This window comes from Lagenorhynchus albirostris, chromosome 4, assembly GCF_949774975.1.
Source record: "Lagenorhynchus albirostris chromosome 4, mLagAlb1.1, whole genome shotgun sequence".
Lineage (NCBI taxonomy): Eukaryota > Metazoa > Chordata > Mammalia > Artiodactyla > Delphinidae > Lagenorhynchus > Lagenorhynchus albirostris.
The window spans coordinates 110,527,388-110,548,092 of NC_083098.1; the positions used below are offsets into that span (position 1 = coordinate 110,527,388).

A 20,705-nucleotide genomic window follows, 5' to 3' on the forward strand; every position below is an offset into this window, starting at 1 on the left:
TCCTGGAGGGAGCAGTGCCCACCCTGCTCCCTGTTCCTCATTGCAGCACTTGCCATGGAGCCCTTTTGCAGGGGCCCAGCGCACTCGAACAGGAAGGAGATCCCTTTCCTCAGAGACTGACGTGAGAACACGCGTGTTGAAAGTGAGCAAGCAGAAGTTCAGAACGGCTGTCCAGCTGCTCCTTTGTTTCTCCCCAAAGCTCTGTATAGACTCCCTGTATAGACTCCCAATTTATGGAGGAGGCAACACGGGCTGAGGCAGATTCCCGTAGGGCTGCACATCCTGAGCCCTCGTTTTCACTACAAAGCAGTTGGCAGAACCAAAGGGGGCAAAGGTAAAGCCTCTTCATATACACATCTAGAGCCAGACTAAGGGTTTCCTCCGAGTTACCCAATTCAGGTAACTGCAACCAGTTTCCCCAAAGGCAGCCTAGGAGTTTTCCTGGAGAAAGACTTAAGGAGTTGCCCCAAAGTGCATGTTTTTAAGAGACACTATTTTACGTGCTTTGGAATTCAGTGCAAAGTCATGTGATGCTCTTGGGGCTCATTCTCTCCAGGATGAGAATCAGCAGCTTCCTTTAGCTTGTCTGCTAGGCCCTTCACTAAGTATTGGAAAAACATGGTCCCCGTTCTCATGATGTTTACAGCGGGGGCAGGGGTAAGCAAGCTGGATTAACCCAGCAGGCACAGCAACAAATGTTAAATGCTGCTTACACACAGTTTAAGAATTCAGTTGAATGGACTCTGGCCTTCAACTGGGGTGTCAGGGAAGGCCCGGAAACAGGTGCAGTAGCCCCAAGGCAGGCGCTGTGCCAGTGGCAGAGCTGAAAGACTCGGTGAAAGAGCAGCTTGAGAGCCAGGCTAGATCAGATTTGGTGAAGGATTGAACGTGCGGGTGAGAGTGGGTGGATAAGGTTTCTGACCAGTGCAGCTAGAGAGATGGGGTCACTGGTCACTGCAGGAAGGGACCCCCCCAAAGGAGTCCGGTGGTCTCATTCGCTTTGGTTTGGTCCTAGGCGGCTTCTCTGGGACATTCCCGACATGCCAGAAGGCAGTTTCAGAAGTGAGGGTCTCAAAAGTCGCTGGACTGACACAGCAGTGAGTCACCAGAGTACAGTCGTTTCAGGGTCCCCACTGGAGGCCAAGGTCACATTGTTAGGTGGTTGTATTAAAGGCGTGGGTGAGTAGGAGAAACCGAGGAGAGCTGGAAACACAGCTAGCCACAGCTCAAGTATCAGAGCCCTTACAGCTGAAACAACCAGACCAGGATCACCCCAGAGAAAAGCACCCTGCATCCCTCTTCCTTCCAACTGCCGCAACTCCCTGCCAAGTCACAAGTCACACTGTCTGTGACTTATGTTTTATAAAGGCCAGCATCCCCACCACACCCAAACTTTTCTCAAGCCCCCAGACCAACCTAATTTACTTGTAAGCTAAAAGAGCCATAGAGCCTAGTATCCTGCCAGGGGTTTGGAACTTAATTCTAAGTAAGTTTGCTTTATAGTCTCATTTTCAGCAAGTCCAATGAGGCTTTACCTACATGCATAAGGGCTTGAGGCTGAGGCCTGAGTTTTACTTTCAAGTCAGTCCTCGCATTACATAGATGCCCTAGGAATGAACTTAAGTTATCACACCTGCTCTTAACCCAGTCCCAATAAGGGTAATAATTAAATCCTGGTTTCTCAGAATAATTAATTACAGCTCCCACCTGGAGAACACTTGTTTTTCATTTCTGCTTTAGAAATCTCACCCTTATGTACAAAGACACAACATTTCTAGGGTCCTTCAATTCACAAAGCTACCTTCCCATCTACCCTGTGCCAGGGACACACTCCCGACAAGAATAGGGAACAGAGAATCAGGAATGCGCTTGCAAGGGCTGGAAGGTTGCAGTTCAAAATAAGGTGGTCAGGGTAGGGGACTTTCACTGAAAAAAATGACGCGAGCAGAGCATTTAAGTACTTTTCAGAGTAATTCCAGGTAGCGAACAGAGGTGGGGGGGACCCCGCAGGTGCAAGAGCAAGCTTGGGGCACTCCTGGGGTACCAAGGAAGCTGGGGTGCTGCAGAAAGCAAGAAAGGGGGAGCAGAGCTGAAGGCAAAGGAGAGTACGATGGAGTCTCATGGAACGCACCACACAGGGCCCAGCAGGCCATGTTAATCCCTTAGGCTTCAATTTTGAGATTCCAAGCACCTACAAGTTTTAAGCTGAGGAACAGATTTCATCCTCAATTTTGAAACCAACAGGCTGCAGTCGGGAGAGCAGACTAAGGTGAAGGTCGGGGAGCAAAAGCCAAGAGACCAGATAGGAAATACCTGAGTTAACACAGGTAAGACTTCAGGGCTCTGCAGGCCTATTAAGTGCAGGACGCAAAAAATGAACCTGGATGCAGTTTGAAAATAGAGCGAACAGGATTTCCCAGTGGATTAGATAAAGTCAAGGATCACCCCGAGGTTTTCTAGTTTGGGCTTCAGGCCCTTTAGCATATTCTCACACTTACCCTCCTCCCCCCCAATTCCGATGGAAAGACAGCCCCCAGCCCCTGCTGAAAGGTGAGGTTCAAAGTATTAATAACACCTCAGAACCCTTGCTTCTCCCCTCGCAACGAGCCGCTGCCTCGATCTTACAAGTGGAAGCTCCCTTTCCCTTCTGCTTTCTTCATTAGAAAATGAGCTCTAGTTTTTTCTTCGAACGTACATCCCCTTTGCTCTATGGCTTCCTAGCTTTCTAAAAGGAAGTATTGAGAGAGCCCGGCCCTGCAAGGTACATCCCTAAAGTTCCTCCTGCCAGCTGCTTTTTTCGAGGATGGGCGACTCCCAGTTAGTCTCGCTTTAAAAAGAAAGCAAGAAAAAGCACTATCCTATGTTTACAAATCCCAAGCTGGCGCCTCACAGCTTCTGCAAACAGCAGGCGCCCACCCGGCCGGAAGGCTGGCGGCTCGGGAACGCCCGCTACGCAAACACAGGCAGGAAAAAGGCTTCCCCGGAGCGCTCCGCTGCTCTCAGCGCCCGCAAAACTTCAGCAAGAAGCAACCTCGAGTACCCCAACCTTCCGCCCACCCTTCCCCAGCGACCCCCACCCTCACAAACCTCGCCCACCAGTTCCCAAGAGCATTCTGACACCCAGTGCGGCTGGCCCCGCCCTTTCACAGGGCCTCGAGTGACGTCACTTCCGGGAGGCGGGTTGCCCTGGGCGGGGCCCGCGCGGGGGGAGGGGCGCGGCCAGGTCCGCGCAGGCTCGCCGGGGCCGCAGCCTCCGAGCTGAGCGCTTGACTATATATGGTCAAAGCTGGGGGCGAGCCGCGCGCGGGGCCGCGCTTCCGGGTTCGGCGCGTCCTCAGCGGCAGCGCGCAGGGCAGGGCGCGAGCCGGCCTCGGAGACCCGGCCTCGGACCGCCCCCTCCGCGCACCGCACCCCCGGCGCCGCCTTTCGGCCCCTGTCCCCGGTTCGGCCTCGGCCCCGTCTGATTCTCGGCGCGCGCGGCCCCGGAGGCTCTCGGCGAGCGCTGCGCGGTAACAAGTGGGCAAGGATGCCGTACGAGATCAGTAAGTGCCGCGGCCCGGTGCCCCCGGGATGGGCTCCGGCCCTGCCTGGACCCCTCGGCCATCGGCGGGGCGCGAGGAGCGGGCGGCTTGGAGGGGTCCCCGGGGCGCGGGGGAGGGGTGCGGGCGCAAGCCGGTGAGCGACCCGCCACCCTCAGGGGCACCGCGCGGCGATCCCCGGCCAGGGGGACGCCCCAAAGTTGGCGATGCGGTCGGAGCCCCGCGGAGCCCCCGCATCCCTGAAGGGCCTGGTGGAGAGCGCGGACCAGGAAGTCGCGCCGTCCCCTGCGCTCCTTCAAAGTGGCGACCGCCCCTCCGGGTAGAGGCAACAGGTGACCGGCTGAGACCGGCCCAGGGCCCCTCTCCTTTTCCCCCTCCCCTGCTCTCTGTCCTCAGCCCGGCGGGGGGCCGAGGCAGGGGCTGCCCCTCATGTGCCCTGCTGCGTTTGTGTCTCTGCAGAGAAGGTGTTCGCCAGCCTCCCCCAGGTGGAGAGGGGTGTCTCCAAAATCATCGGCGGCGACCCCAGGGGCAACAATTTTCTTTACACCAATGGAAAGTGCGTCATCCTAAGGAACATCGACGTGAGTACCTATCCGCTTCCCCTACCAGGCGCTAGTTTCTTCCCTGAGCGCAGCTCCTGGGTGAATTCTTCCCGTTCCACCACCTCACCGGCTGCTCAGCGGCCTGGGGAGAGGACGCCACGCCCCCTCAACCTTGGGAAGACACCTAGGAAGCCCAGGAAGACACCTTCAAATTTATACAGGCCCCATTCTCTTTCTTCGTGGGGAAGCTGAGGCTCAGATTAGTTCAGTTCAAGAGAAGAAGGGCTCTGGGTTCGAGGGGTGGGACCTTGACCTTGGGGTGGTTGGTGACTTGGCCTCGCTGAGTCCCAGTTTTCTCATCTGTAAAATGGAGGTGACGAGATGAGGCTCCCCTCCACTTCCCCCGTCTGCCTGGGCCCCCTGAGTGAGATGCTACATCCCTCCAGCCCAGCATGCCTGGCAGACACCCAGCACTGGTTAAATGGCACTCGTGTGTAATCATTTCACATCCAGGGTCCCCCCAGTGTGGCAGAGCCCGGACTCACAGCCAGGCCTCTGCATTTCAGCCTGATCTTCCACCTACAAATCTGAGCCCCGGTGCAAAATCAGGAACCAGTGTTTTCCCATGCATCATCTGCATGGGCATCCTGTACCCAGGCTGAGAATTTTTCTAGAGCCCACTCCTTGGGAAATCCTGGAAATTTTCCATTACTGCTCTGTAATCATTGAAATGACCCAGTCTGCCGGTCAGTCTCCCGGCTGCTAGGACGGCACGCAGAAATCTTTCTTCTGCCTGCCTCAGCTGAGTGGTGGGGTGGGGTATGGAAGCCAGAGGTACCAACATGACCATTTGGGGGTGTATGGGGGGGATTCTCTTGAGCTTGGGGTGGGGCCTTGTGCACAGTTTGTAGGTGGGTGATTTTGATTGGCGATGCCCCCAGGGGGTGTCAACTTAAATTCGCATGTGTTGTGCATGATTACCCTTGGGGGGTTGGAACTGTCGCTTTTGAGATGCCCGTGTTCTCAGGAACCTCAGGGCTGGCTGAGGGAATGAAGGGGTTCTGTGGGCCTTGGTTTCCTTGTCTGTGAGAGGAGAGGCCCCTGTGTGGAATGAGGTACTTCTGGCTCTGCCCCCATCTCTCTGGTCAAGCCAGCAGTCTGCTGGGAGACAGAGCTCCATTTGGCAGTTCTCCCTTGCCCAGGATGGCTGAGCACCTCACAGAAGAGGGGTGGGTGGGTGTGAATGTGCCTTGAAGGTGCTAACAGCTCCTCTTCTAGATACGGATTCCTAGAAGGTGTATCCCGCCTTGCTCAGAACTGGGGGAAACATCACCAAGGACTTAGATCATAAAGATCTGGAGGTCTCCAGAGAGGTCCTGAGATATTGAGAAAATAAAAGTTGAGATGGCCCTTAGTAGATAGATACTCACCTGTAGTTTGTCAAATAAAATGGGCGAAAGCATTCTCAGGGGTACAGTGCAGTGGAATGAATGCTTGGGTTTGTCCCTAACAAGTCACACACACATCGTGGCAGGCTCCACTCACTTCCAGATGGGAGACCTCACATGAAGACCTACTGTGTGTCTGGTACCATGAAAGGTTCTTAACCTTCAGCATCTCCTTTATACCCTGCCCCGCCTGCAGTAGACCCATTGCTCAGAACTGGGGTCAGGCTCCGCGAGGTGAAGGTAGCCAGTAACGGGAGCTGCTTCCAGCGGAGACGCTGTTTACAGCCACAGACAAGCACCCTCTTTGCAGGAAGCATTCCCTGACTTGTGGAACCCATTCTGCTTGTTCTTCTGAGCTTTCTATTCTTACCAGTACTCCAGAGTTTACCATTCTCTTTTGAGGGTGCATCTGCTTTCCTTTCCCATCTATTTGTAAGTTTCTACAGGGCCACCACTGGGATGCCGATGTGTTCCTTCCTCTCTGTTCTGGACATACATCAGGCATTTAGGCTTTTGTTCAATGGGGGTGGGCCACTGGTACTTGAGTAAAGGTGGGTACATTTTTAATTAGGGCAGAGTACCCCTGGGAGAAAGACATGAATCTAATGAACATTCCGGAAATAGGAAGGAAGGTGATCTGGTTGGAATACAGGCTCAGAGTAGAGAAGAGACATGAAAGGGAGGAGGGGACCAGATCGTGGAATGTCCAACAGATGTCTGATTGGCAGCTCATACTTAATGTGCCCAAACCATATTTGGGTTTCCCATGTGTCTGTCCCCAGAACAGCGATGCCACTCCCCAGCTGGTCAGGCCCCAACCTTGGACTTCTCTTTAGTTCCCCCTTCAGTGCCGTATTTAGTTCTTCAGTGAATCCTATTGACTCTACATTCAAAGACTTAAGAATCTGACAGAACTACTCATCCAAGCTACCATGCTCTCTCGCCTGGATTGCAAAAACAAAAGGCCAAACTGGTCTTCCACCCTGGCCCTCCTCTAGTCTGCTCTCAGCACCACGGCTGGGCCAGTTGTATTAAACTATGAGATCAAGTTGCTCCTTTGCTCTCCCTGACCCACCGAGGCTGATAGGGCCTTGCTGTCCAGCCTTGCACCTTTGATCTCACCTCACTGCTCACCTTCTCCCGCGGGCTCCAGGCACCCCGGCTTCTGTGCTCTCCCTGGAGCACGCTCCAGATGGGTCTCAGGACACGGGCATTGCTGTGCCCTTTGTCTGGATGTTCTTTCTTCAAATAGCTGCATGGCTCGCTCCCTGTCTTGCTTTATGTTTCTGTTTAGATGTTGCCATGTGGCAGGGGCCCCTCCTAAATAGCGCTCCCATCCTGGCCTTCTCTGCCCTTTGGTGCTAATGGTGCATTGGGAGCCAGCCAGCGAGCAGCCACCCTAACCTGCTGTGTCCTGGCTTAGCACAGTACCTGGCATGTAGTGGGTGCTCAGTAAGTCATTTATTGATTGAAAGGCCTTGAAAGCCAGGCTGTGTCGTGGAGATAATAGGCAGCCACTAAAGGTTTTACTGCGTGGAAGTAAGAAAGGCTTAGCCTGGTTCAGGCTGCTGGACCTAAATTGTGTGGCATCTACCTTCATTAACACCAAGCAGGTATCAGACCCTTGCTGACCTTCCACTTGGAGCCACGGCTGTCATTCACTTTATTTCCTTAAAAGTTGTTTTGTGAACCCAGCATAATGGCACTTCTTAAGCTGGTAGAAAAGAGTGTTTCTTATCTATTTTCTTTCAACACATCCGATTGCCACACCTTGGAGAGGAAATTCTCCACAGTTAAAAGCATGCAGTGATGTGGCCGTTCAGAAGGGAGTATTCCAGAAGGAGGGAACCTGATACATTCTTAACTCTAGGCTTGCATCACCTAGATGTAGTCTGGGAAGGTTCCTCCCAGTGGCTATGAAGGAGCCTGTTCATATTCTGAACCGCCCAGGATCACTTCCCTGTAAAACAGCTTTGGCAAGTGAGCCTCCCGGCAGAGGCCCCTCCACTGCCAGAAGCAGCCAGCAGATTTGCTACAAGGGCAAGTTTGGGGCTTGCTTTTTAAAATACTCAGTCCCTAAATTCCAGAACTAATATATATATATTATACACACACACACACACACATACACACACATATGTGTATACATACACATATGTGTGTGTGTATATATATTTGGAAAAAATGATTTATATAAAGTTAAACTCCAGGGAGCACAGTGTTTGTAGCAGTTTGACGTTGCTCTGCTTCCAGTCACAGGATCAGTGGACTCATCTCCTTGAACAGAGTATAGACCAGGTTGGGAGGTGTTGAACTTGAGTTCTGAGTTTCACGCAAAATGATCTGCTGCCAGTCATGTGCAGAAGGGCCCCTTGTGCGTCCCCTTCAGGTGGGGGAGAAGGACTGACCTCGTCCCTTCTGTCCCATTGCACGTGCCTCCGAGTCCCTGCCGCGTGCCCGGGATGGCCGCCGCCCCGCGGGGAGCGCAGACACAGAAGGCCCGCCTGCGCGGAGCTCGCTGCCTCGGGTGGGAGTGAAACGGGCCCCCGGGTGACAGGAGGAAGTGGCGTGTTTGATTACCGCCTGGACAGAAAGCCAGCAGCAGGCAGCACACGTGTGGATCCAGGGCAAGGAGAGCACTGAGGAAACGGGCTCCGAGAAGGCCCCGGAGCCGAGTGGAGCCCGAGTGGTGGGGACGTGCCTCCCTGGCTCCCAGGCCAGTGGCCCTCAGGTGCTTTGGAGGTGACATCAGTGTCACCCCCTCCCCCGCCCATTGCCAGTCGTGGTGCGGCCCCCCACGTGTCCGCTGGCTCCGGGTGGGCACTTCCATTTCTCTCTCCTCCACCCTTCCCCCTCCACCTCCTTTACTTGAGCCCGAGTTAATCCTGGTACAAGTATTTATGAGCACCTGCTTTGTAGTGACGCCCATGCCTAGTTCTGGAGACACCCCAGCAAAAGCCTGTCCTCACGGAGCTTGCAGTCTCCCAGGGAAACCGACACCCAGACAGGACTGATGCTGAGAGGAGGAGACGTGCCGTGAGGACTTCTGAGCAGCTGGGGGCCCAGGAAGGGACCAGTCAGTGGAGAGGGGGTGGCGAGAGGGCCCCACACAGGTTGTGGAGTTTTGTGGCTGGAGTACTGGGGTTGGGGGGAGCGACAGGCAGGCAGGAGAGGGTGCGGGGCTCTGGTGCAGTGGGCCGGGCGGCTCTGAGACAGCCCGGCCCTGACCAGAGGCCACCAGAACCTTGAAAAGTTTCAGCAGATAAGCAGTGCGGTAGAGGACTGGTTCTGTATCTAACGGAGGCGGAAGGGAGACCGGTTAGGAAGCTGCTCTAAGATTAAGGCATCATCAGCTGGTTCATCCGATCCTCGGTCTTGGTGTTGCCCACGCACATTCCATCTTGCCGAGCCCTGCCCGCAGCCACAGTGCCCAAGATTAAGTCAGTGGTTCTCAGTGAAGTGGTTTCGCCCCCGCTTCCACCCTGCTAAGGGATGCTTGGCAATGTCTGAAGACATTTTTGTGCTACTGGTATCTAGTGGGTAGAGGCCAGGGTGTTGCCAAACATCCCACAATGCACAGGGCTGTCCTGCAGCCCGAAGTGTCAGCAGGGGTGATTGAAGAACCCCAGTAGGTAACATTCTAACGCACCAGGTTAGCACTTTAAAAGAAGTGTGTCCTGAGTGCTTTGGGAGCAAGAGGGAAGGACCAGCTGTGCCACAGAGCCGCAGGGAAGGCTTCTGGAGAAAGGGCACTTTTGAGTTGGGTTTTGGAGGGTGAGTAAGAGTTCTCCAGGAAGGGCATTGAGACAGCAGAGATGGGGGGAGTCTAGACAGGGAGTACAAGTGCATGGAGATTGGAAGAAGTGGTGAATCAGACCTGGGCCCTGCCCTCTGTGGGAAGCTTTGTGGATATAAGAATGACATGTAGTCCAAGGAAGAAAGTACTAAGGGCAGTGGGGAGGGAGGTTAGGGAAGGTAGTGTGAGCTTTCTGGGCTGGGAGAGATATTTCCAGCTTGGAGCATCAGAGAAGGCTTCTTGGAGGAGGTAACCTTTGCTTGAGGTTAAAAGATAATTAGGAGAAGGTTATCTGGCTGGGACCGGGAAGTAGGGAAGATATTCCAGACTGAGGCAGATAAAGGGAAGAGCCACAGCTAGTGATCTGATAGAGGAGAGACGAGGGCGGAATGGGAAACGGACTTTGGACCGTAGGTCCAGATGTATGGCTGCGTTCCTCTGGGTGAGAGGGAGCCTTGAAGGTTGAGCAGGGCAGGCTGATCGCACTGTGTATGAAGTCACTGGTTCACTGCTGGACCCTGGGCCAGCCCAGAGGAGGTGCAGGTGCGGGGAGTTCTTTGGAGGAGTGAATGTACAATGCTTGGTGTGTTCTCACCACCCTCTGAGGCACTGTGATCAGGCTGAGCCTCTGGATTCGGACCTGCAGGTCTGGAAGCGCAGAGGTTTGTGGAGCTGCCTGGCAGCCGGGTCGCTCTGTAGTCATTCGAGTTGAGCCCTCGTCGCCAGTGAGCAGAGGGCCCTGCAAGTTGTGTTTGCTGCACAGGTCCCACCACCAGCGCCTGCTTTTAGGAACTGGCTGTGTTTAGAAAGCCAGTGCTCTGGAAACTTAATCCTCCTGAAGGTCGTGCTCACTTTGCCTGGTTTGGAGGAGGCCCAGGTCCTTCTCTGGAGGCCTCCGCAGTGCCGTGTCCCGCAGCTTCAGTGGTTGGGCGGCCTTCCCGATCCGTGATATGTCCATTGGGTTCACAGGGGGCCAGGTGTGCCATGGCAAGCCGCCATGCGCTGTGGCCGGAGCCACCCCTTAACCTTACCTGTAAAGTGCGGTGGTGATCTCTGACCTCAGCACCTGAGCCTCAGGACAAAGGAACGTGAGAGAGCCTTGAGGGGCTCTTTTACTGACTTCCCCCCTGTGTTGTGGAAAGGTGTGGGGGGAGATTGCTTAACTTGCTGCTGGGCGGGGGCTCCGCGCACAGGTGGGAAGTGGGCGTGGCCTCCTCCTCCAAGGCACCTGCACTGCTGGGCCCTGAAACAGCCCTCTGCAATGATGCGATCAGAGTTGGGACTTAGAGCCTGGCGGATCAATGGAAGGCAGAGGGCTCAGTTCGAACGACATTGTCAGGATATTGTCCCGGTCCCAGGAGGGGCAGGAAGAACTGGATGGAGTCTGGCTGGGGCAGAAAGACAAGGTGGGGTTGAGAGCTGTTGCAGAAGATGGGACAGGGCTGGGGCAGGCCTGCGGGGTTGGGGGGTCACAGGTGGGGGGGCAGGGCAGGGACAGTCCCAGGGTAGAGGGTGAGGGGCAAGGCTGAGGTGAGCCTGGGGTCTCGGTGAGATGACAGGAGGTTTTCACGGGCTCTGCCTGCCTCTGCCCATATCTGCTAGGGACCCACGGACCTCAAATGCCAGGGCTTCCTCCTGGTTTCTGCCTGAAGTCCCTTGTCCCCTGATGGGGGCAGGGCAGGAAGGAAGTCCCAGGGGAGGGGCACGCCAGCCTCGCACCCTCTGGCAGGGCAGAAAACCCAGCCCCGCTCTGAAGGTCTCCCCGCGGCTCCTGGAGTTGGCTTCCTTCCCTTCCTGTCTCATTCCCCGTTCCCGAGTGCTTCCCCAGATAAACTGCACACCCCAAATCCTGTTCTGCCTGGAGACCGTGGAGGGGGGAGGGGAAGAACTGCTGCCCACCCTGAGTGTCTGAGTCCTGACCCTGCTGGTCTGTGATGAGCCTGGCCTGCAGTGGACACGTTGGGCACAGGGAGGCATCATCTTTGGCTCAAGCAGCCGGCCTCCCTGTGTGCGGAGCAGCAGGGAGGGGTTGCTGCTGGCCGGATGTATTATGTTCTTTATGTTCAGCCTGGAGAACTTGCCCCCAGTTGTATTGGGAATACAGACGAGGTGCTGTCTCATCCAGCCCAGAGCCTGCTAGAAGGCCGAGCCTGCTGGGGATGACCCTGGGGTTTCACTCACCCTGACCTTTTAGGGGCAGAACTTCCTCCCAGGGCAGCTGCTTACTCATCTTCCACCAGCCACCCACTCACCCTCTGAGGGCAATGCCAGGCTGTACGTCCAGCATGGGCATTGCCCTCGGGGGGATGGCTTTCCCATCCGTAGTGCCCACATGTGGGTGTGAGAGTCCTCGGTCAGCCTCGAAATGGACAACTGAACAAGAGCCCTTGTGGTGGCCTGGCCACAGACCGCTTTTGCCAGCTTCTCTGTGAGGGAAGTTGTCTCCGTTAGAATGTTCGGGTACAAAGGACTAACCTGGGCAGGGACAGGTTGGGTTAGACGGACGTTTAATGGATCCTGGGGGTCATCATTTTATTGAGGCGTAATTTAGGTACAATAAAATCCATCTGTTTTAAGCGCACAACTTGAGTTTTGACAAACTGATACTGTCCCATCACCACTGCCATGATCATGGTACAGAACGTTCCAGTTACTCCCAAAAGCGCCCTCTTGCCCCTTGCACTCTGTCGGCCTCTCCACCCTCCCCCCAGACCCTGGCAGCCCCGACCTGCTTTCTGTCACTGTGGGCTTACCTTTCCTAGACTTTGATCAGAAAGGAACCACGCAGTGTGTTCTCTTTTGCGTCTGGCTTTGTCACTTAGCGTAGGCTTTCGAGGCTCCTTCCTGTGGGTGAGGGTGTTTAGCAGTTTGTTGCTCTCTGTTGGCCGAGTCGTGTTCCGCTGGATGAACATTGCGGTTTGCTTCTCCAGGCACCTGTGGGTGGATGTTTGGGTTGTTTCCACTTGGGGGCTGTCATGAACCTTCAACCATGTGTGTCTTCTTGCGGACATGCGCTTTTCTCTTGGACAAATACCTAGGAGTGCGGTCGCTGCGTTTTTGTATAAGTGAATCTTCATAGATAACACGCTGGACTATTTTCTGGCTGTATCATTTTGCATTCCCACCAGCAATATATAAGCATTCCAGACTGTACCCCACCCATCCTTGCCAGTGTTGGTGACATCAGTCTTAATTTATTGGCTCTAGTGAGTATGTCATGGTTTCTCATTGTAGTTCTGATTTGCATTTCCCAGAAGGCTAACGACATTGAGCGCTTTTTCATGTGCCTGTTTGCCATTCAGAATATCTTTGGATGCCTGATATATTTCTAATTTCATTAAACAAATGCTTATTCTGCAATGGATTAATTTATGAACCACATACATACTGTATCGTATGATGCTGAGTGTTAAGTCCTAGGGGGAAAAGGACTATGTAAACTTTTTTCCCAAAAAAAACACTTATTGAGCATCTGTTATTTGCCAACTGCTGTGATGGCTAAAGAGATAAATGCACATGAAGCAGGTCAAAGAAAAGTTGGAGGAGAGGGGCAAGAAGGCCAGGGACTGGTATGTCATAACTGCCTTAGGGACGTGTGAACTGCTTTGCAAGCACAGGAGAGAGAAGCACAGGAGGCTTCGCGCAGATTTCCCCTCAGTTAGGCCTGATAAGTGGGTGTTAGCAGTCAGGGAGAGGCGTTGCTGGCGAGGGCACGGCGTTTATGGAGACAGGGGGCTTACAGGAAAGGCAGGAGTGTGGTTGCCGGGGCTAGATCTTAGGGGGCGCTTCTCCGGGCTTACTCTGGTGGGATGGGGGGCGGGATCCAGTGGCCGGGAGGCTGAGTAGAGTCCAGGCCTCTGACCTTGCCGAGGGGCATAAGGAGGGGGTGAGGGGGGAGACAACGGGGTGGTCGTAGAGGTGGGGTCAGTTGGGGGTCAAGTTAGGTGTACCTGCAGCAGCCTCCCTGGGACCCGATGTGTCCCCAGCCTGTGGGAAGCTGCCTCTTTTCCACGGGCACTTGGCTCGCGGAAAGCTGTCAATGGGTATCAGGGATTAGATGGCTCCGTCTTTCTTCCCTCCTGGGAGAAGGCTCGGCTGTGGAGACAGATGGAGAGCATCTCACAGCACATGCTCCAGGTTTGCTGAGAACCGTTGGTTGTGTGTGCAGGGGTGGAGGGAGTGCCGTGATCTACTTAGAGTAGATTCTACGTTGAAACCTTACTGCTGAGTAGCAGAGATGCTCCTGGTCCCAGATGCTGGCCCTGTTCTTGCTGCAGAGTCCAGCCAGCCTTGGATTTGTGCCACAAAAGGCAGTTTCCCAAACAAGGGATTTGGACGAGGAGAGGCTCCTGGCTGCCTGCCCCCCTCTGTTGCCGCATCTCCAGGCCAGAGGCTCTGGTTCGGGTCAGACACTGCCTGGCAGCCTGTGATAGAGTTGGTTCTGAACAGGGAGACCTGCTTTGGGGGAACTGGACTCAGAGAAGGCAGCAGCAGCCGGCAGCTCCCCAAAGTGGGAGAAAATGAGAGTCATAGGTTTTTTTCTAATTTTTTCTAAGTTTCTAATGAAACTTGTATTTCCTGTATATATTTCACAAGTACATATTTGCTTGTACTCTGGCAAGGAAGGAAAAGCAGACAAAGGCAAGAAAATCACCTCGAATTTTATAAAAGAGTTAACAACTACCTAGAATTCTATCACCCAGGCAGGTAAGTATACTTCTGGGATTTTTTTATGGAGGTTTTGACTTCAGTATTTGTGTGTGTGTGTGTGTTATTTTCCCACCCAAATCCATTAATCCAGAGAGCGGAAAGCAGTTTGCCTGCTTCTTGGTTCCCTGTGTTCATTCTGGTCTCCTCCCTGCAGAACCCGGCCATTGCTGACATCTACACGGAGCACGCCCACCAGGTGGTGGTGGCCAAGTACGCGCCCAGCGGATTCTACATCGCCTCTGGAGGTACCCGTCTGTCCTCGCGCATGGCTCCTTGGTCCATGTGGTGTGCCGCCCCCCTCCCCCCAGTCCTGGGGCCAAGCTGGGCGCCTGGCTTGGGAGGGTGGGGGGTGGAGGAGGCAGGGAGGAAGAGGGAAGACCCTCCAGGTTGGGGATGGCAGGTGGGGCGAACGTGATGAGTTTCAGTTGGGGCTGACAAGGAAAGGGTAAGCCAGCAAAAAGCCCCTTTCCAGAACTCTAGCTGTCCGTGTTCCAGCTGGTTCCAGCTCGGAGGTCAGTGGAGATGCTCACGTGAGGTTGGCTGGAGGCCTCTGCGGGCAGCTGTACCGTGATGTATCGGAGCCCATTTTGTGGGTGTGTGTGTGTGTTTCTGACTTGCAGCTTTGTCTCATGTCACCTTTTGCTGTTCCGTTCCCTGTACCGAGCACACCGCCAGCCTCAGGCAAGCACTTGTTCCATTGGTGGTCAGGGCCTTGGCTCCATCCAGCCGGGCTGGGCAAGAGGAGGGACATAGCTCATCACATTGTAGGATGCTCTATTCACCCGATTCCTCGAGGCTGGTCTTTTACTATTTACAGATGAGAAAGGGAGGCACACAAGTTAGCGTGGCTTACCACGAGTCTCCCATTCGTTCATTCGTTCATTCATACACTCAGCAGATGTTGGCTGTCTTGTCTGTGTCCAGCCTGGTCTCAGGCCCCATGAAGAGCCAGGTGGATGAGCTGATGTGGGCCTCGTCAGCCTCCCTGGAGAGTGACAGAAATGAGCAAATTGCTGAAAGAACTAACAGCCGGTGGGGGAGGGCCGGGATCATACACCCCGCTGACCTGTTGTCTACAGTGCCCTCACTCCCTGCATGGCAGGCAATGCAGACCTGTCCCGGAAGGGGCCGCCCCTTCCTAGCTGTGCAGCCTTCCTTAAATAACTTACCTTTGTGGGCCTTAATTTTCTCTTCTGTAAACTGGGACTGTTAGTTCCTACCAGATCGGTTTGGGAAGAACCCGGTGCAGCAATGCATGTACAATGCCTGGGGCAGCCCTGGCGCTGGTGGGCACCACAGGGGACCGTGGTGTCTGTCACTGAATGCCCGGACGCACCAGGCTGACAGGCGTGCAGGCTGACGTCTAATGCTGGCCGCCCGGGGTTGTGTGTGAAGGGTTCGGCCAGGAGCTGGCACAAAGTGGTCACTTAATGATTTTTATGTTTAGACCTACTCTGACTCCATCTGTAAAACTTGCTCTAATTTATATGCTATGATTTACTCTAGCCCTGTGATTTCCCCGCCCCCCACCCCTGCCTGCCAGCAGAACTCCCCTTCGTTTAAAGCGCCGTGATTTGGGCCTGGTGCCTCCTAAAACCGTGTCTTCTCAGGAGAGAAGTGTGCTTGGCACAGCTTCCCTGGCTGCTCTCTGAGCTGTGGCCCGGCTGCTGAGTCACTCACGAGCCCAGGCCTGCCCTCCGGTCCCCAGGCAGGTAGTTTAACCAGACAGGAATCACGGTCTTCAAATGCTGGTGCAGAGACCGCTGCAAAGGACAGTCCACAGAAGTAAAGGCTCCATCTGACGTTTTCCTCTCGTACAAGCGCCCTGACTTGGTGGGGGAAGTGAGGGAGGTTGGGCTGCAGGCAGGCGTGGGCGGTGTATTTTATGTTTCTAGCGAGCTGGCCCTTTGAATGGAACAAAGACTACAAAACATTTACTGCAGAGATTAGGGCTCTGGGCTAAACATAAAAGTAGTGTGGTGTGTAGGGTTTGGAGATGAGGTGCTGTGCCCTCTGGCTAAGTGGGTTACCTGGCACCCGGTGTGCCTGGGGTGGGGCTGGGGTCCCTGAGGGCAGGGGTCCCCGTACCTCGGGAACCCTGCAGTCACTCCCAGACCGGTTTCCAACCTCAGATCTGCGAATCTTTAGATCCCTGTAAGTCTGGCTGGTCCACGTTCTGCAAAAGGATCGAACCTTCTGGAAGGCCCGTGGGAGGAGCCCATGCCAGGGGCTGGACCCCCAGCTCTGAATGAGACGGCAGTCTGTGCCCTGGGGAACCCTGGGTCCTGTGTGATGTTCTCAGGGCGGAGCCATTCCGGGGCCCGATTTCCCTTTCTAGGGGATCTTCCCAGGCTGCGGGGTAGAGGCTCTCGTGGATAGGGTTCTCCGTGCCCTGAGAAGGATGTGAGGGTTGCTCAGGTGAGGCACGTGGGAGGAGAGACCAGGCTGCAGAGCCAGAGCAGGTGTGAGCAGAGGCCGCCCCCGCCGCTGCTGCCCCAGCAATGCTGGTGTGTGTTCCACACCAAGGCGGGGTGGGGGGCAGGCTCAGCACGAACGGCCATTACCGGATGCAGCTTATTGTCCGGGAGGAGACCTGTTCCCAGTGGTGCAAGGAGGCCTTGTTGGAGGGAAGGAGCTCCTTCCCCGCTGTCACCGTCTGTCCCCTTGCACTGCGGTGCTTTTCTCCGTAGTCCTGTAAGTGCGTGGACGTGTGTGTGTGTGTGTGTGTGTGTGTGTGTGTGTGTGTGTGTGTGTGTGTGTGTGTGTGTGTGTGTGTGTGTGTGTGTGTGTGTGTGTGTGTGTGTGTGTGTGTGTGTGTGTCTGCCAGCAGATGCCTGGTCTGTGCTGCGCCCCCAGCACCTGGCACAGGGCCTGGTACCCAGGTGCACCTTGTCAGGGCCGCCCTCATCGGATGGGGCCTGAGTGCCTGGTCTCCAAGCCCCACTGTCTGTTTCCAGCCCCAGCTGCTTCTGAAAAGAATCAAATGCATGAGTTGGGCCCATCAGAAGAGGCTGATGGTCCGGGCAGGGAGACAGTGGGAGAATGACTAGGATGCCTGGCCTGGAGGCGGGCTGAGCTGAGGGAGGTACAAGCGGGTTGCCAGTTGAGTTCAAGGGGTGGAGAGCGGCTCCCTGCTGTCTAGGGGTGGGGAGGGGAACGGGCTCGGCCTTGTGCCTGCAGACACTGTGTTCTCCATGACTCCATGTAGCGCCCTGGGCTGACCTGAGCACGGGGACCACACAGCCCGGCGTGTGCGTGAATGTGAGCACACGCGTGAGTGTGTGTTTCCTTCCTGCACACACAGTGCTCCTTTTCTGGCTCCGGCCTCTGCCCCTTCCTTTTCTTTCCCCGTTGGCCCATTTGTTCAGCCAAGGGACTTACCTGGCTCGGGTCAGCCTTGGAGCTCGCCTCGGGCCGCGTGCCAGGCAGTCTGGCTGCACCTCATCCGGAGACCAGGGCCCCCGGGACCCCCTCGTGAGTGCTGTTCACAGGGAGGCTAGCGTCTCATCTGTGCCACGGCGGACGTGAGCCCCACGTGTTTGCCCACGGGGAGGGGTCTCCAGTGGCTTCTGCAGAGCCTTAGTTAATTCACTGACAGTTAGAACTAACTCTAACTCGTTACAAGTGTCTGCGGTGTCCTGGGGGCTAGTCTAAGGCTTTATACGTGTTGACTCATTTTATCGTCACAGCAGCCCTCTGGTGGCATGTTATCCCCCCTCTTGTGGATGCAGTTGTAGGTGGTGTTTTAGGCCTACAGAGCCGTGTGGGGCAAGGGCCATGTCTGCAGCCGACGCCCACCCTCGACTGGACCCGAACAGAAGTTGAAAGCTGTTCCCACTGGAACAGTCTGTAGACCTTGCGTTCAGTGCTAAAGTGGCCAGGGGTCCTGGATACAACTCGAGCTTACATGCTGGGGGGAATTGGCCCAGACCTACGCGGGGCTGAGGTCTTAGCCTCAAGAGTTAGTTTAAAATGCTCCACTTTTCCTCCTTATTTGGGATGTCAGTGCTCAGTTGGGAAGGGGATGTGTCGGGGTTGGTGCTGGGAACTTGGTGATGGGATGGTGAGAGAAGGGGGTGATACTTTATCACCGATCTGCTGCAAATGCTGCAGTGAGAACAGGCCTGGCGTCAAGTTCTGCCTGTAGCGAGACTCCTTCCAGCAGCCACCTGCGTGTCTCACAAGAGGGTCTCACTCATGGCTCAGCCATGAGTGGTGGGATGGTGCCTTGCTCTACCGAGTAGGGGCTGCCGATTGCCCGAGGCGGGGAAGGAGCTGGGAGGGGAATGGGGCCTGCAGACCCAGGTGGGGCCCCCGTGCGGGGCCCAGCATGCCCCAGGCTGCCCAGCTGCACACACAGCAGTGCCCTCGTTTGTAGTGGTGACTGCAGCCCCTGCACGGGAGATGCAGTGTCACTAGTACTGTCATGTTTTACAAATGAAGATCTTTAGTTCCTGAGTGTCCCGGGGCCCGTATGCCAGTTAGGGAACCCTCCAAGGAAAGGAATACAGTCATATCCCAAGCTGCTTCCTGGGCGGCGGGGAGGAGTGGGGGGTTGCCACCGTGCGTCCCTGGGCTTCCTGACACCCATGCGGGGCTTTAGACCCCTGTGATGCCTAGAGAAATGCAGAGACCCCCTGTTGGTCGTCATGGAGGCAGCAGGCTCTGATTGACGGTGGCTGGGTGTTGTTTATCTGATGAACACACACGCCTTCTCCCAGCTACGCCCGGGCAGCTCCAAAACCCTGGGTGGTGCTGGGTGGCCATGCCTTGTGCCCACGTGGCCCCGGCACAGTGGTGAACGTGGCTCTCGCCGCCCTGTTGTGTCCGCAGATGTATCTGGGAAACTGAGGGTCTGGGATACCACGCAGAAGGAGCACCTCTTGAAGTATGAGTATCAGCCTTTCGCTGGGAAGATCAAGGACATTGCTTGGACGGAAGACAGTAAGAGGATCGCAGTGGTCGGGGAAGGAAGGGAGAAGTGAGTCTGGCCTCGACCCCTCCTGCCTGTGTCCCTTGCTTTGCTTTCTTTCCCGCACGCCCCCGGTGGGAGGGGTGCGTTGACGTCGGTGCAGCTTGGACTGGTGTGTGCTGAGTCCTGTGGGTGCTGGGCTTCCTTCAGGGTGGACTTCGGCAACACACAAGGGAAAACCACACGTAACCACGGGAACCCCCAGGGTTTGTGTCCAGGCCCAGGCACCTTCTCTGATCTGATGTCCTTGGCCCTTCACCTCCCAGAACCCCAGCTGTCCTGCCCACGATTCAGGCAGCAGGAAGCAGGAAAGGGAGCAGGTGAAAGCGATGCAGCTCCTAAGAGTGTTATCGGGTCCCTCCCAGCAGCAACGCCACGACCACACCTGCCGAGAGTGAGGCCGGATGTGTTCCCTAGTTGGGCACACCCCATGGCCACCTTACTGAGGAGGGAGGAGGGGGCGACAGGACACTGGGTGGGCGGCCCTGGGGGGCTGCTGCACTCACGGAGCCGGTGACCAGCAGGGTCAGTACCGCAACCCAGGTGTCTTATTCTGAGGGCAGTCAGGGTTCCCTCCCCGGCACCTCTGCCGCCCTCAATCACTTGAACTTGTCAGACACATATCTTTGTTTCCCTTTCCTGGAGGCTCCTCGTAATGTGTGTTCTGATAGGTGTTCATTCTTCCATAGCTTTTCTTCAGGTCATTCCTGTTGGTCACAAATGGTAACCCAAACAATACATTTTTGTTGACTGTAGACTGCTGGCTGACAGCAAGGCAGCATCTCCGTTCTAGCAGGGGATGGTAACCAATGTGCTTCCTGGTCCCCAGCCCAGCCCCAACGCCCCCCATCCACTCCCCTGCCCCCCACCCCTTATTAAAACTGCTGTGAAACTGATGAAGCCTCGAGCTGTTCCCTGGCAGGTGCTTTTAAGGCACCTTCATGTGGGAGGCTCCTTGGGTCTGGGCCATAAGACACAGACGTGCAGTCCCTTCCCAGAGGCACTTGGGACTGCTTCTGCTTGTTCTCCTATCCTTCAGACAAATCCTGGGTGCTGTCAATGTTGGCTCTTTTGGGGAGCGTGTATGAAGCACAGTTGTGAGCAGGGCTGCCCTGCCAGCACCACTGCCCTCTGACTGCTGGGGACACAACTGCCCGTGGTGACCTTCCCAGGACTGACTTTTCTCTCCTGTGACTCCCCTCCTGGGTAAAGGTTCGGAGCCGTCTTCCTGTGGGACAGTGGCTCTTCTGTGGGCGAGATCACGGGACACAACAAAGTCATCAACAGCGTGGACATCAAGCAGAGCCGGCCATACCGCCTGGTGACCGGCAGTGATGACAACTGCGCTGCATTCTTTGAGGGGCCACCATTCAAGTTCAAGTTCACAATTGGCGTGAGTGGGCTTCTCCGGAGGGTGGTTTTCCGGTGAACTTTATGGTTTGTATGTGAAGCCAGTGGAGTCTAGACCTGTCAGAAGCTGATGGCAGAAGGTCACGGGCGCCCAGCATTAATGCCAGGATGGGGCGGGGGTCGCCCTGGGATGATGGGTGTATTTCTGGGTGGGGGTAAGCACAACTCTGATGCTGTGAGACCAGGCGAGCATCCTGGCCCGGAGGTGCCTTGTTAGAAAGGGGAGCCCAGGCCCAGCGGCAGCCTGCCCTCTAGTTGCACCAGCTTGAGATCCACTGAGCCACCAGA

At 55.6% G+C, this 20,705-nt stretch overlaps 1 protein-coding gene across 2 annotated transcripts in view; it reads left to right on the forward strand.

Annotated features, from left to right (window-relative positions):
- The first annotated feature begins 3,357 nt into the window (after nucleotides 1-3,357).
- Nucleotides 3,358-20,705, forward strand: part of WDR1 (WD repeat domain 1) — a 39,836-nt gene continuing 22,488 nt past the window's right edge. Inside the window, exons 1-5 of one of the 2 annotated variants that reach the window (XM_060148512.1) lie at nucleotides 3,358-3,542; nucleotides 3,999-4,120; nucleotides 14,190-14,280; nucleotides 18,869-19,016; nucleotides 20,220-20,400. In XM_060148512.1, the coding sequence (XP_060004495.1) occupies nucleotides 3,527-3,542; nucleotides 3,999-4,120; nucleotides 14,190-14,280; nucleotides 18,869-19,016; nucleotides 20,220-20,400 (558 nt within the window). In that variant the 5' untranslated portion in view covers nucleotides 3,358-3,526. The remainder of the gene's footprint in view (nucleotides 3,543-3,998; nucleotides 4,121-14,189; nucleotides 14,281-18,868; nucleotides 19,017-20,219; nucleotides 20,401-20,705) is intronic. The other variant, XM_060148513.1, reaches the window with a different exon arrangement.